Genomic DNA, 16,971 nt, shown 5'->3' with positions numbered 1-16,971 from the left:
ACCCTTTTTATTTTTACTTTGAAAAATCATTTTTACTTGGTAAATTTTTACATAAATACATAATAACTATTAAAATAAATTTATTAAATATATTTGCATTATAATACTTTAAAAATATTTAGTCAATAGTATCATAAATTAAATTATTTTTTGTGATAGAGATCAAAAGTATCATTAACGAAAGATAATCATGCTTAACACTATTATAGGTAAACTATTATGGGTGAAATAGCTCTAATTTGAAATCCTATAAAATAATTTTATGAATAAATTATTTTTTAATAATATTTATATCATGTAGTTGAAATTTCTATCCTATAAATTAATTTAAATCTATTAATTAATATATTTATTATAAAATGCTAATTTGTCTCTCTGTTTAATATTTATAAAATAAAATTAAATATTATTATTGCATAATTATATAATAAATGTTTTAATATTAATTTATTAAATATATTTTTATTACAAAATATATCATATTGAATAATATCGTAAATTAAATTAAGTGTAATAATTTTTTTATATAAATACATAATAAATATATAAAAATAAAATTTATTAAGATGGAAACAAGTAATAATATTAACAATATTTTAATTTTCAAATAATAGCAAACGATGATTTAAATAGCCTAAAAATTAGAATTTGGTTGAATTATTTTTTTCTCTATTATTCTAATCATTTTTCCATGTTTAGAGAATATAAATACTAAATAATTAATTATTTTTATTTTAATATAACATTTTAATTTATAAGCAAATATATTTAAAACATACATAAAAATCAGAGCGACCCATACGGAATGCCCAGGTAGGTATCTTTCAAGTTCTGATTAAAAAGTCATCTGAAGATAAAAAATGATAAAATTCAATTGGAGAAATAAAAGAAAATGTTGTAATACTAACAGAGAGAAGTATGAGTAAGAGAAAAATGTCTAATAAAATAGTTTTGATAAAGAAAAACTCTGATAATCAAAAGAATGAAACATACAAATAAAAAGTGGGAGTAGTTCTTAATGAAAAGTTAAGAAAATAAATGAAACTAATGAGAAATTATTAAAAGGAAAGAGAAAAAAAAAAAGAGTCAACAGAAAGACATAAAAACAAAACTGATACAATCCCATTTCTTTCTGTCAACATCTTTTTTAAAATATTACATATAAAATTATATATTGTAGCATTTAAATTTATTTGAAATATTATTATCATGAAAATTGCAATTAAATTTAAATTTATTCGAATTTAATTATTTTAAAAAATAATATTGGGATGGGGGGGGGGGGGCAAAAATTTAATATATAGTTAAAAAAATCAAGAATGATTAATTTTTATTATTAATCACTGTTTAATATTTAGTTTTAAAATTATGACCGTATGAATAATAAATATAAAAACTAATATACACACGTTAATTTTAAACAAAATTTAAAACTATGTACGTTAATTTCTTTATAAACCCATTTTTATGTATACTGCAAGATAATATTATATTTTAAATAAATGATTCCATCAATTTATATGTATTTTCATGTTATTCGTTGTTTTTAAATAAGTATACTGGTAAAAAAAATTACTATAAATTTAGTAAAAAAAATTATCAATTATAAAAATGAATATCAAATTTTACTTTATAATAGTCACTGATTGAATTTAATCATATTTAATAAAAAAATTGAATTTCTCACATTAATGCTACTTATTATACACTTTATGTACAATTACAAATATAAGATGTATTAAAAATGAAATTCATGTACATATTTAACGAAAAAATATCATTTAATACATGATTAAATTGTTCACATTAATACCATTTAAACTAAATCTTTTTGGTCAAATTGAAATTTGTTTCATAATTATGTTATTTGGGTACATTCACACTCTTTTTGGTACTTCCGTAATTCTCTTGTATACCTCAATAAAGCTATAATTATTTATGAAACATTTTGTATATATTTTATTAGCACCAGTTTAAAATGTAGCATAATACAATATATAAATTCCAGGGACTGTTAATATTTAGTCTAATTGGTGTGTATTATCTTTCATTTTTTTAAATGTAATGTAAGAACATTATCGTACTTTATTATTCAACTTAAAAAGTAAAAATATTTTCCACATATATAGGAGAGAATAGTGGAAAAAAGATGTCATACCCCATTTTTGACCCGTTTTTATTTCTTTTTTCTCGTCTTTTAAGCCGGAAATTTCCATCATTTCAGATGAAATTTCGGCAGGGAGGTATTTTAAAATACCTCATTTTTGTTTTGAAGACGACCCCTTTTTTATTTATTTATTTATCTGTTTTTTTATTACTATTATTATTATTCTTAGTTATTATTTTCTTCTTTTTTTTTTTCCTTTTATTAAGTGTTTTTATTATTTCCGTTTTTTATTAATATCTTTATTAGTATCTTCTTTTCGTTTTTTATTTTATTTTTATTTTATTTTATTTTATTTTATTTTGCTGTTTTATATTTTGTTTTTTTTCCTTTCTTTTTTTTTTTTCCTTTTTCTTCTTTTCGGTCTTTTTGGTCCAGGCCCAGAGGGGCGCTTCGTTTTTTACCCTAATTCTGTCCTTTAAATGCTGCATTAATTACTGTGCGTGTCAGATGAGTGAATACGGACAGTCAAAGCGCCGGAACAGCCAAGCCACCACTAGCCACCACTCAGCGCCACCCTCCTCCTCCGTGAACCACCACCATCGGCCAAGCCTACATCAGATCCGCCACCCTCCTCCTCCGTGAGCCACCACTAGCCAAGCCTACATCAGAACCGCCACCCTCCTCCTCCGTGAACCACCACCATCGGCCAAGCCTACATCAGATCCGCCACCCACCACCGTACAAATCAACCACAAAAAAAACCAACAGAATCAAAATCCGAAACACATTCAACACCACAGATTCGTATTCCATAACCACAAATCACACGATTCGTACCCCAATCATCACACAGACCACGGAAACCGAACCGGCATAAACCAAAATAATACGAATCCAGAACCATACGCTACACGGCCCTAACTCACCAGTCACCAGCCCAAAGCCGTTTCAGCCCAGCCAAACACGAAGGAAAAGGGTAGGATCCTGTCCGTTTTGAGTTTAGATCTAGGCTTGCTGCGTCGAGTTTTTCGAAAACGAACCTCAGATTCATAACGAGTGAGTGAAGAGGGTTCGAGAGGTTTAAAAAAGAGGGGGGGCTTGAGCTACTCCGGCACGGTGGCGCCGCCAGCGGCCGCCGCGCCGGGGAATGTTCATGGCCGCAGGGAATTTCGGAAGGGAAGAAAGAGAAGAGAGAAAAAGAAGAAGAGAGAGAAAGAGTTTTAAAAAATGAAAAAAACCGGCCCCAAGCCCTTATATAGAGGCTGGACCGGTTCGGTTTTTTTTCTTTGAATCAAACCGGTCCGGTTCTCCCCTCCTGGCCCGCTGGACTCATCTCCGGCCCACTCTTTTTCTCTTCTTCTTTTCTGATTCCTACTCTCACCTCCCCTCTTCCTTACTGCACCCCTTTTCTTTTTTTTTTTTTTGTTTTTTTTCTTCTTTTTTTACGCACCATATTTATTTATTTTATGTCTTGCATTTTATTATTTTATGCATCATATTTAATTTTATGCCTCGCATTTTTTTTTATTTTCTTTATTTATTTTCCAGCACCATGTTTAATTGTTTGTCTTGCATTTTATTTTCCAGTTCCATATCTATTTTTGTCTTGCACTTTTATTTTCTTTATTTTTATGTACCCTATTTATTTTTTGCCTTGCATTTTTATTTTATTTTTATGTCTCGCATTCTTTTTAGCATCATATTTATTTTCTGTATTGCACTTTTATTTTCTTTTTATTTTATTTTCAGCATCATACTTATTTTATGTCTTGCATTTTTATTTCTTTTATTTATTTTATGCACCATATTTATTTATTGTTTTTTTGCATTTCATGCATTTTTATTTTCTTTTTAGCATATTTGCTTTAATGAATTTGCAGCTTTTAGTTTATTATTTCTTGTCATTTATTTTGTTGCCAATTAGAATGTATCTAGGTCCAATGTAAATAAAAAATGAGAATCTGCACCGACACTCACATTTATTTTTATGTTTTCCGCCGAGGACGATCACGTAACTTGAACCGTATCCGAGGAAAAGGACCCTCACTTGATCCAACGTCATTTTAAGGGATCCGGCGCGTTTAGACTTATCTTTGCATAACTAAAGATAAAAAAAAAAGGTCAAAACCCAAAAACTTTCCATAATCAAAATTTCAAAAAAAAAGGGGTCAATCTTTATTCTTTCTTTCTTAATCAAATCTTTAATCAATCTCTAATCAATCAAAACTTTTTTTCACTTAAAATCAATCGAACTCACTTCTTTTATTCCTTCTATGCCTTTTCGGCCTCTTATCTTGCCTAAACTCTTCTTTTTCGAACTTTAAAATCAATCAAAACCAATCACTCGGCTTTCTACCCCGAACTACATGATTTTGATCCCATTCGGGTATGTAGGCAAAAGACTTTGTCTTTCCAAATCAATAAAAAAAATAATAAACAAAAAAAAAAAAAAACTTTTTTCTCCTTTCTTTTAAACCTATCTCTTTAATCTTTTCACACTTAAGCATTTATTTCCAAACAAATAATCAATTTAGCATAAAGATAAAATAAGCAAGAGGTTCCTATAGAGTACTATAGACGTTTAGGGTGCTAGTACCTTCCCTTTGCGTAACCAACCCCCGGACCTTTTGATCTCTTAAAAACTAGGGTTTTTCGAGCTTTCTCCCTTTTCTTCGGAAAAATAAAAGATCGGTGGTGATCTTAAAAATTGCGAGTCGACGCTAATCAATAGCTTGATATCCAAAAATCACCGCGACAGAAAAATGGCGACTCCACTGGGGATCACACTCCTAAGTGGGTTAAACCTATCTTGTTTTTCTTCATCTTTATGCTTTGTTATTATTTGAAACTGTAAATACGTGCTTAAGTGTTTATCTTTTACGTGAGTGGTGAGATAAGTCCTACACCCGGACTTGAGGGAAACATAAGATAGGATGGTGGTATAATCATAGTGTCTTTCCGAGAGTGAGTTTTGGATATGGCACATGTGATAACCCCGCTCAATGGAGGGATCTTGGGAATATTACTATTTTGGCATGAGTAGTCGTGTTCAGCATTAATATTTCCAAGCGACCTATGAAGTTGAGGACCTTTAGTTACCTTTAACCCATCTTAGCCTTTTAGGACGTAGTGCGGTGGCTAATCAAGAGTAGTCTTGAATTGGTTGATACGCGATACTACACTCAAACGAGGCTTTCCTATGGACGTCGTTGGACCGGGAGTAGTCCCGCAATCCGACAATATCCGGAAGTGGTCAATGACTTTGGGAACTTGGTAGAACCCGTGATACAGGTACATATGAAACCATAGTCCTTACCAAATGGCGTGTTTACCCTTAACTCCAACATTTTGGATTTAACTTCACCATGTTTTCTCCGTATTTTGGCATAATCATGCATACATGCATCCATGCATAAACTCTTTTTTCATCCAAATTATCGAAGGACTTAGACAAGCTTTTTGTAAACTTTGTAGATATGGACATCCCACTGAGAAGCACTAGGAAATACCTTTTCAAAAAAACAGACCTGTTGAGATTAAGGGAGCTAGCATCTTTAGTAAGTGATCCAGTTGATTTTCAAGCTCATCATGGGAAGTTGCTCAGGATTCTTAGAGTAGATGTTGAGGAAGGATGTCTAGAGACCCTGGTTCAGTTCTATGACCCGCTCTACCATTGCTTCACATTTCCCGATTACCAGCTTGTCCCCACACTTGAAGAGTACTCCTACCTAGTTGGCTTACCTGTGCCAGACAAGATACCTTTCCATGGTCTTGAGCCTACCCCTAAACCCTCCGACATCGCGGCCGCTCTCCATCTTAAAACCTCCATCATCCAAGCAAACCTTACCTCTAAAGGAGGCCTCCAAGGTCTTCCCACCCACTTCCTCTACCAACAAGCCTTCATATTTGCTGAAGCAGCTAGTATACTTGCCTTCCATTCTATCCTAGCCCTCCTTATATATGGCCTTTTACTCTTCCCAAATATTGACAACTTCATCGATATCAATGCCATTAAAATCTTTCTTACAAAGAACCCCGTACCCACTCTACTCGCCGATACCTACCATTCTATCCATGACCGTACCCAGGCTGGCCGGGGAACCATTTCGTGTTGTGCACCTTTACTCTATCAGTGGTTTACCTTCCACTTACCTCAATCCCGTGCCTTCAAGACCAATGATGACAAGCTTTCCTGGCCTCGCCGAATCATGACTCTTGACCCATCTGACATTGTTTGGTACCAAGCAGCTAGTGATGTTGGAGAGATTATTGTGAGTTGTGGTGAATATCCCAACGTACCTCTTTTGGGTATGCGTGGCGGAATTAGCTACAACCCACTTCTCGCTCGACGGCAATTCGGGTACCCGATAAAGAAAAAACCAAACAACCTTGCCTTGACTAATGAATTCTATCTTAACCATGGTGATCACTCGAACAAAAGGGAAAGATTCGCACAAGCTTGGAGCGCTATCCGCAGACTCAACAGAAGTCAGTTGGGAAAGAAATCAGACTACGTGCACGAATCTTATACCCAGTGGGTTATTGATAGGACCAAGAGCTTTGGCCTACCCTACCGCTTACCTAGATACCTATCGTCCACCATCCCACCATCATCCTTGCCTATCCCCTTCGACACCAAGGAAGAGTTTCATGAACAATTAACCAAAGAAAGGCAAGAAAAAGAAACTTGGAAGAGGAGATGCCAGGAGCTCGAGCAAGAGAATGAGACTTTGAAAGGGAAGATAGCCCAACAGAGCCGTGAGCTTTTTATCCAGAACCAGAGGATGATTGAGAAGGACGACTTGCTTCGTCGGAAAGACGCCTTGCTCCACCGAGATGCTAGAAGGAAGAGGAGGTTTATGGATTTGTTCTCCCGTGCACATTCAGATTCCGAGGACCCATCTACTCCGGGAGTTTGAGTCTGAAGTTCTTAGGACCTTATGTTTAGATTTTAGCTCCCGAAATCTCTTGACTTGTAAAAAAAAAAAATAAAAAAAAAAAAAAAAAATTTCTTTGTAATGTTCCAATGCTTAAGTGAAGTGTTTCAGTTTATGATGTTTACAATTTCTCTAACAAGTTCTTCGATAATAATTTGTTCCCTTTCTCTTTGCATAAGCATAAGCATGCATCATGTTGCATTCATGGTTTCTAAATCGAGTCTCACACTGTGTTCACTACTTCAAAAGGGGGGGAGTCAATCAGCCGCCGCCCAAGGAAAGTGGCTCGGCGAATTCTCCACAAACCAACTCGCATTTACAACACCAGGGCCAATCGGAAGAGGATGGATATAGTTGAACAAGAAAATCAGAGTCTCAGGGAGGAGGTTGCCACTTTACGAGAGGGAATGGATAGGTTGACGACTATGATGAGTGCACTCCTGTCCGCCCAGAACTCTCAAGCTGCCGCCGCTGCTGTAGAGCAGCCTTTGGTGAGCACAACCCCGCTATCTACAGTGACTTCTCCACCCCTCTTTTTGCCTCCAGGTTGTACATGGGGAATGCCACCTCCAGTCTGTGGAAGCCCCCAGCCCGCTGTATCTGAAGTTCCACCTCCTTTTGCTCAGCAGTCAGCACCAGTTCCGCAACCCAGTACCTCTTTCCCTCAAGCTGCAATGACTTATTCAGCTCCACTGATTCACACTATTCAACAAGAGGTTGAACCAATTTTCCAAGCTGAAAATGTTGTAGCCTTCGACAAGATGGAAGAACTCCAAGAAAGATTTGATGGTATGCAAAGGGAAGTCGAAGCCCTCCGAGGAAGAGATCTGTTCGGGAAGGACGCCTGTGAATTATGCTTGGTCCCAAATGTTACTATCCCTCACAAGTTCAAGGTGCCAGACTTCGAGAAGTATAAAGGGAACTCTTGTCCCCGCAGTCACTTGGTGATGTACGCGCGGAAAATGTCCATGTATACTGACAATCATAAGCTGCTTATTCATTTCTTTCAGGACAGCCTGACTGGGGCCGCTCTGAAGTGGTATATGAATTTGGACAGCGCGAGCATTCGTACTTTCAATGACCTGGGTGAAGCGTTCATCCGGCAGTATAAGTACAATCTGGACATGGCCCCAGATCGTGATCAACTCCGTGCGATGACACAAAAAGAGAAGGAAACATTCAAGGAGTATGCCCAGCATTGGAGGGAAGTGGCTGCCCAGATTGTCCCGCCGTTGGAAGAAAGGGAAATGACCAAAATATTTCTGAAGACCCTGAGCCAGTTTTATTACGAGAAAATGGTTGCAAGTGCACCAACAGACTTCACCGAAATGGTCAACATGGGGGTGCGATTAGAGGAAGGTGTCCGAGAGGGACGTTTGACTGGGGAAAGTGCCCCTGCCGCAAGTAATGCCAAGAAGTTTGGAAGCCACTTTGCGAAGAAGAAAGATCAAGAGGTGGGAATGGTAGCTCATGGTAAGCCTCAGCAGAATTTCACCCCATATCGTCAGGTTGCGAATGTCGCATCCACTATCCCAAACCCATCATATCACCAACAAAGGCCACATTACCCCTACCAATACCCTCCACAACAATACCCTCCACAGCAATATCATCAGCCACAATACCCTCAAAAACAACAAAATCGCCCGCAGGCCCCCCAACAACCATATCACTCACAAAACCGCCAGAAAACAACCTTTGATCCAATCCCGATGAAATATGCTGACTTACTCCCCGCCCTGCTCGCCAAAAACCTTGTCCAGGTCAGAACACCCCCTCGTACACCAGATGTTTTACCTCCCTGGTTTCGTCATGATTTAACCTGCGCTTTCCACCAAGGGGCCCCAGGTCATGACGTTGAAAACTGCTATGTCCTGAAGAATGAAGTGCAAAAACTAGTCCGGGCCAACTTGCTATCCTTCAAAGATCAGAATCCCAATGTTCAGGCGAACCCTCTGCCGAACCATGGGCCTGCTGTCAACATGATACAAGATGGTGATGAAGACGGTGTCATCCTGAACGTCCGGCACGTTCGAACTCCCCTGGTCCCAATACATATCAAGATGTGCGAGGCAGCTCTGTTTGACCATGATCATGCAGCGTGTGAAATATGTCCTGTGAATGTAAAAGGATGCCCGAAGGTACAAGAGGACGTACAAGGGCTGATAGACAGCAGAGAACTTATCATCACGAGGAAGGACAAAGAAGTGTGCGTCATTACCCCCGAGTTTCAGCGGTTGGAAATAAGCTATAACAGTGGGGAATCAACTACTACTCCACTGGTGATTAGCTTGCCAGGACCTATGCCGTATGCTTCTCTAAAAGCGGTCCCTTACAAGTATAGTGCCACGATGTTGGAAGGTGGGCAGGAGGTGCCTTTACCCTCTCTAACTCCTACGATTTCTGTGGACAACATTGCTAGTGACAGTAAGGTTCTGAGGAATGGACGTGTTATCCCCACATTGTTTGCAAAGAAAGTGAATGATCCGGCAGTTAAACAGGTGACAGTGAACGGCCCCGGTACAAGGAAGGAAGTAGGCCAATCCAATGGGACTAGCAAGAATTCTGATCATGACGAGATTCTGAAACTGATCCAGAAGAGTGAGTATAAAGTAGTAGACCAGCTGCTGCAAACTCCCTCTAAGATATCCATTTTGTCTCTGCTATTGAACTCAGAAGCACACCGTGAGGCTCTAATGAAGGTGTTAGACCAAGCTTTTGTGGAAAGGGACGTGACTGTTAATCAATTGGACAGTATAGTAGGAAACATTACTGCCTGCAATAATTTAAGTTTTAGTGATGAAGAGCTTCCTGAGGAGGGGAGGAACCACAATCTGGCGTTACATATATCGGTGAACTGCAAGTCTGATGCTCTGTCGAATGTACTTGTGGACACCGGTTCCTCATTGAACGTAATGGCCAAATCCACATTAGGTCAACTCTCCTACCAGGGGCCTCCCATGAGAAGAAGCGGGGTGGTTGTCAAAGCATTTGATGGATCAAGAAAGTCTGTTATCGGGGAGGTTGATTTGCCCATTACAATTGGGCCGTTTGTTTTCCAAATTACATTCCAGGTGATGGATATTCAAGCCGCATACAGTTGCCTTTTGGGTAGGCCATGGATCCATGAAGCTGGGGCCGTGACATCCACCTTGCATCAAAAGCTGAAGTTTGTCAGAAATGGGAAATTGATCACTGTGAGTGGAGAGGAAGCCTTATTGGTTAGTCATTTGTCAGCCTTTTCCTTTATTGGTGCTGATGAAACAGAAGGAACCTCTTTCCAAGGCCTGACTGTAGAGGGTAAAAAGCCGGAGAAAAATGAAGTATCTTTTGCTACTTGGAAGAGCGCACAGAAAGTGGTGCAGGAAGGAACAGGTGTAGGATGGGGAAAAATTGTGCAGTTGATAGAGAGTAAAAACCGTGAAGGACTGGGATTTGCTTCCTCTGCAGGATCCGCAACGAACAGTGTTGGATCAAGCTCCATTACTAGCACCTTTTGTAGCGCCGGGTTCATCAACAACTCGCCAGAAGCCAATGCTGTCTTGGAAGACGTTCCTGAAGAGAGAGTCCTTACATTTGTCACACCTGGAAAACTTGTCCGCAACTGGGACGCGGTTGACATCCCTTCAGTGGTTCATGCATCAAAGTAATGTGTCTTTGTTTTTTTCTGTTTGTGTGTTTTTCAAAAAAGATCCTTTCGTCTTGCCCAGGACGAAAGCGCAATTCTGTAGGGCTGTTTTGTTTCAAGCACTACTCTTATTAATGGAAAATGTGGTTTATCCCGATATCTATGCTTATTGCTCTTTCTGGAAAATGGTAACACAAAAAACCCAAAATTATTTTATTTTTGCTTTCTGATTTCAAGTAATTATAAAAAGTCTGCATTGTTCACTCATTTTCTAAAGTCAATCATCAATCATATGCAGACTGGGCATTTATGAGCCCGTTGAACATAATAACCCTGCACTCTCTCCCAACTTCGAATCTCCTGTCTACGAGGCTGAAGAGGAGGAGGATGATGAAATCCCGGAGGAACTTGCTCGGTTATTGGAATATGAAAAGAAAACCATTCGGCCTCATGAGGAGGTAATAGAGGTGATTAACTTGGGAACCGAGGAAGATAAGAAAGAAGTCAAGATTGGGGCATCGCTCGTGGCAACTGTCAAACGAAGGGTGATTGAACTACTCAAAGAATATGCTGATGTGTTCGCATGGTCGTACCAGGATATGCCCGGCTTGGATCCCCGTATTGTGGAGCACCGTTTGCCTTTGAAGCCCGAATGCTCACCGGTCAAGCAGAAATTGAGAAGAACTCGCCCTGACATGGCTCTCAAGATCAAAGAGGAAGTACAGAAGCAGATTGATGCAGGTTTTCTTGTCACATCAGAATATCCTCAATTGTTAGCCAACATAGTGCCTGTTCCAAAAAGGGACGGCAAGGTCAGGATGTGCGTCGACTACCGGGATTTGAACAAGGCTAGTCCGAAAGATGATTTTCCTCTACCTCACGTCGATGTGTTGGTTGACAGCGCTGCAAAGTCTAGAGTCTTCTCCTTCATGGACGGTTTCTCTGGGTACAATCAGATCAAGATGGCAGTTGAAGACAGAGAAAAGACGTCTTTCATCACGCCTTGGGGCACCTTTTGTTACAGGGTAATGCCTTTTGGGTTGATAAATGCAGGTGCCACTTACCAAAGAGGCATGACCACTCTCTTTCATGACATGATGCACAAAGAGATAGAAGTGTACGTGGATGATATGATTGTTAAGTCAGGCACTGAAGAAGAACATGTCGAATACTTGCTGAGGATGTTTCAACGGCTGAGAAAGTACCAACTTCGACTGAATCCCAACAAATGTACCTTTGGTGTTAGATCTGGAAAACTCTTGGGTTTCATTGTCAGTCAGAAAGGTATTGAAGTAGATCCTGACAAGGTCAAGGCCATTAGAGAAATGCCGATTCCACAAACAGAGAAACAAGTGAGAGGTTTTCTTGGGCGTCTAAATTACATTTCTCGTTTCATCTCGCACATGACAGCCACGTGCGGACCTATATTCAAGTTGCTCCGAAAAGATCAAGGGGTTATTTGGACCGAAGATTGTCAAAAGGCTTTTGATAGTATCAAGAATTATCTGCTAGAACCTCCAATTCTTATACCTCCAGTTGAAGGAAGGCCTCTGATTATGTACTTGACTGTGTTAGAAGATTCTATGGGCTGTGTGCTCGGACAACAGGATGAGACCGGAAGGAAAGAGCATGCCATCTACTACTTGAGCAAGAAGTTTACAGATTGTGAGTCCAGGTACTCCCTACTTGAGAAAACTTGTTGTGCACTAGCCTGGGCTGCCAAGCGTCTTCGTCACTACATGATTAACCACACCACCTGGCTAATATCCAAAATGGACCCGATCAAGTATATCTTTGAGAAACCCGCTCTGACAGGAAGAATTGCTCGTTGGCAGATGTTGTTATCCGAGTATGATATCGAATACCGCACCCAGAAGGCAATTAAGGGGAGTGTTCTTGCGGATCATTTGGCTCACCAACCGATTGAGGACTATCAACCCATCAAGTTTGACTTTCCTGATGAAGAGATTATGTACTTGAAGATGGAGGATTGTGATGACCCATTGCTTGGAGAAGGTCCGGATCCCGAGTCTAGATGGGGTTTGATTTTTGATGGAGCAGTGAATGTCTTTGGCAATGGAATTGGGGCAGTTATTATCACTCCTGAAGGTAATCATCTCCCTTTCGCTGCAAGGTTACAGTTCGATTGCACCAACAATATGGCAGAGTATGAAGCATGTATCCTGGGCATTGAAAAAGCCATCGACTTGAGAATCAAAAACCTTGACATTTACGGGGATTCAGCTCTCGTAATCAACCAAATCAAAGGAGAATAGGAAACTCGCCACCCCGGCTTGATTCCGTACAAAGATTATGCAAGGCATTTGCTAACCTTCTTCAACAAAGTGGAGCTTCACCACATCCCTCGTGATGAGAACCAGATGGCAGATGCGTTAGCAACTTTATCCTCCATGTACGAAGTGAGTCACCAGAACAATTTGCCAACAATCAGAATTCAGCGCCTCGAGAGGCCCGCTCACGTGTTTGCAGTCGAAGAGGTTGTTGATGATAAGCCCTGGTTCCATGATATCAAGTGTTTCCTCCAAAGTCAGGAATATCCACCTGGAGCATCCAACAAAGATAGGAGAACTTTGAGAAGATTGTCTGGTAATTTCTTCCTAAATGGGGATGTTTTGTACAAAAGAAACTTTGACATGGTACTACTCAGGTGTGTAGATAAGCAAGAAGCAGAACTTTTGATGCATGAGGTACATGAAGGCTCCTTTGGAACTCACTCCAATGGACATGCAATGGCTAGGAAGTTGTTGAGAGCAGGTTACTACTGGATGTCGATGGAAACAGATTGTTGCAAGCATGCTAGGAAGTGCCACAAATGCCAGATTTATGCTGACAGAATTCATGTACCACCAACTACACTTAATGTTCTTTCTTCTCCGTGGCCTTTCTCTATGTGGGGCATCGATATGATTGGTAGAATCGAACCGAAAGCTTCAAACGGGCATCGTTTCATTCTAGCGGCTATTGATTACTTCACCAAGTGGGTTGAAGCAGCATCTTATGCAAATGTGACTAAGCAAGTTGTGGTCCGCTTTATCAAGAATCAGATCATCTGCCGTTATGGTGTGCCCAACAGAATCATTACAGATAATGGAACGAACTTGAATAACAAGATGATGAAAGATTTGTGTGAAGAGTTCAAGATTGAGCATCACAATTCTTCTCCTTACAGACCTCAAATGAATGGCGCAGTTGAAGCTGCAAACAAGAATATCAAGAAGATAGTGCAGAAGATGGTGGTCACATACAAAGACTGGCATGAGATGTTACCGTATGCTTTGCATGGGTATCGCACTTCAGTGCGTACCTCAACAGGGGCAACCCCCTTCTCTTTGGTGTATGGCACGGAAGCAGTACTCCCTGTGGAGATTGAGATTCCATCAATGAGAGTTCTAATGGAGGCCCAGTTATCAGAAGCTGAATGGTGCCAAAGCAGATATGATCAGTTGAATCTAATTGAAGAAAAATGCATGAAGGCCTTGTGCCACGGACAACTTTATCAACAGAGGATGAAGCAAGCTTTCGACAAGAAGGTTCGTCCTCGTGTGTTTCAAGAAGGAGATCTTGTGCTCAAGAAGGTTTTATCTTTCCAACCCGATTCTAGGGGCAAGTGGACGCCTAATTACGAAGGCCCATATGTCGTCAAGAGAGCTTTCTCTGGTGGTGCACTGACTCTTACGACTATGGATGGGGATGAGCTCCCTCGTCCCGTGAATGCGGATGCAGTCAAGAAATACTTTGTCTAAAAATAAAAGAACAGCTCGGTAAGTCGAAAACCCGAAAGGGCGGCTTAGGCAAAAATGAGCGTCTCGGTGGGTCGAAAACCCGAAAGGGCGGCCCAGGCAAAAATTAGAGACATCAAACAGAAAAATAATTAGCCTGATAGGTCGAAAACCCGAAAGGGCGATCTATGCAAAAGTTAAGGACCAAAAGACAAAGTAACTGCATCGAGCTGATCTTCGTTCATTTGAGGCACAATGGAATGTCAGGGAGACCCTGAATCTGAAGCATCCAAACAGTGGAATTCAAGGTTGTCAGAGGGAACAACGGTTATTGTGTTCAATGAACCTTCGATTTATATTTACCATTTTCCAAACTTTGTAAGATTAGTGGAGCCATGCCATTGGCAGGTCACCACTCTTTCAAATAAATTTGAGCCTGTTGCCTTTCATTTGGAATTCTCATTTATTCAGCTTATAAAACCTTTCCTTTTTTATGGTAGCATTTGAAACAAAATATTTCTCAAAATCATAAATTTTCTTTCATGTCTTTTTTGAGAAGCACAAACAACAAAACACTTTTTCTTTGAACTCGTGAATAGATGAAGGGTGTGTCAACAGCTACCCTGAGAATGGACAAACCTTGCAGGTTGCACGTGGTCAATTGCTTTTTTTCAAAAAAAAAAAAAAAAATAATAATAATAATAATAATAAGCATGACCACAGAAGCACCAGCTCTTCTACCATGTTTTTTGGATTGGCACGTTCTCCCCAAGAAATGTTTATTCCCCATCAGTTGCTGCGGGCTTTACCCCGTCACTATTTTGATATACCCTAGTGGCATCATCCCCATTGAAGATTGCCGAGTGTTTGTGATGCGACGTCGAGTCACTTTCCATCTTACTTGTCCAATCTTGTTCCATCAAATCTATCATTCACGCAATCATACAAGTCAATCCTCCATACAGTCATACAAGTCGTGTCGTCATTCAGGCATTCATACATATACACATTCATGCATATACAATAAAGACAATATCATGCGTACATGGCTGCATTAACCATCATGAGTCTTGCTTCAATTATCTTTTCATTTCAATCAATCATGAATAATTTGTAACCCTCTATTTCCCCCAAGTGTCATCCCCAGTGTGTCTGATCCAAAGATGTCACCCTCTCTCCGCCAAGTGGCAATTTTTTTAATGAACAGCTTGTGCATCATTTGCCTCTGTTTCATGTCATCAGTTGGCTAGTTCGGCAATAACCCGAACAGTTGACATTTATCTTTGTTTTTTGTCAGTTGACTAGTTCGGCAATAACCCGAACAGTTGACATTTATCTTTGTTTCTTATCAGTTGACTAGTTCGGCAATAACCCGAACAGTTGACATTTATCTTTGTTTCTTATCAGTTGACTAGTTCGGCAATAACCCGAACAGTTGACATTTATCTTTGTTTCTTGTCAGTTGACTAGTTCGGCAATAACCCGAACAGTTGACATTTATCTTTGTTTCTTGTCAGTTGACTAGTTCGGCAATAACCCGAACAGTTGACATTTATCTTTGTTTCTTATCAGTTGACTAGTTCGGCAATAACCCGAACAGTTGACATTTATCTTTGTTTCTTATCAGTTGACTAGTTCGGCAATAACCTGAACAGTTGACATTTATCTTTGTTTTTTGTCAGTTGACTAGTTCGGCAATAACCTGAACAGTTGACATTTATCTTTGTTTCTTATCAGTTGGCTAGTTCGGCAATAACCCGGACAATTGATATTTATCTTTGTTTTTTTTTGTCAGATTGGCTAGTTCGGCAATAACCCGAACAGTTGACATTTATCTTCAATTCTGGTCAGTTGGCTAGTTCGGCAATAACCCGAACATCTGACATTTATCTTTGTCCCTTTGTCGTCAGTGGCAGTTCGTCGTCAACCCGAACAGCTGACATTTATCCCCAGTAAAACCATGTGATCCCCAGTCGGACCCCGTTTCTTTGACAAAATCGGGTACCATTTGGTTTTGTTGTTCCCAGTCGAGCCATTTTCCTCGTCTTGCATTCATACTTGCATCGCAAGCATTCGCAACATTACATGCATTAACAGATCATGCACAGCATCTCATGCATAACAGTGCATTCATAGCATTTTGTAGTTGAAATTGGTCAAAAATGGTGTACTCTGTATTTAAATCTCTTCGACCCGTCGCTTTAAAAGTTTCACTTTTAAATCTCCGTAACGAAGAGACTTAAATAGGGGCATCTGTCATACCCCATTTTTGACCCGTTTTTATTTCTTTTTTCTCGTCTTTTAAGCCGGAAATTTCCATCATTTCAGATGAAATTTCGGCAGGGAGGTATTTTAAAATACCTCATTTTTGTTTTGAAGACGACCCCTTTTTTATTTATTTATTTATCTTTTTTTTATTACTATTATTATTATTCTTAGTTATTATTTTCTTCTTTTTTTTTTTTCCTTTTATTAAGTGTTTTTATTATTTCCGTTTTTTATTAATATCTTTATTAGTATCTTCTTTTCGTTTTTTATTTTATTTTTATTTTATTTTAT

General features: G+C 39.1%; 1 protein-coding gene, 1 long non-coding RNA gene and 1 pseudogene across 2 annotated transcripts; all 3 read left to right on the top strand.

Annotated features, from left to right (window-relative positions):
* The first annotated feature begins 5,583 nt into the window (after window positions 1-5,583).
* On the top strand, window positions 5,584-7,026 carry LOC102668914 (uncharacterized). The gene has a single exon (XM_014776983.1). The coding sequence runs from the start codon at window positions 5,584-5,586 to the stop codon at window positions 7,024-7,026; it is 1,443 nt and encodes a 480-aa protein (XP_014632469.1).
* A 275-nt stretch (window positions 7,027-7,301) lies between these two features.
* Window positions 7,302-14,640, top strand: LOC121174995 (uncharacterized; annotated as a pseudogene).
* LOC100784790 (uncharacterized) lies at window positions 14,640-15,101 on the top strand. The gene is given in 1 exon segment (NR_157275.1): window positions 14,640-15,101. It is a non-coding gene; the product is annotated as an uncharacterized lncRNA (long non-coding RNA).
* Window positions 15,102-16,971: the final 1,870 nt, after the last annotated feature.

This window comes from Glycine max, chromosome 6, assembly GCF_000004515.6.
Source record: "Glycine max cultivar Williams 82 chromosome 6, Glycine_max_v4.0, whole genome shotgun sequence".
Classification (NCBI taxonomy): Eukaryota; Viridiplantae; Streptophyta; class Magnoliopsida; order Fabales; family Fabaceae; genus Glycine; species Glycine max.
Note: the sequence above shows the minus strand (reverse complement) of the source record. Positions and strands in the feature narration are given on the sequence as shown.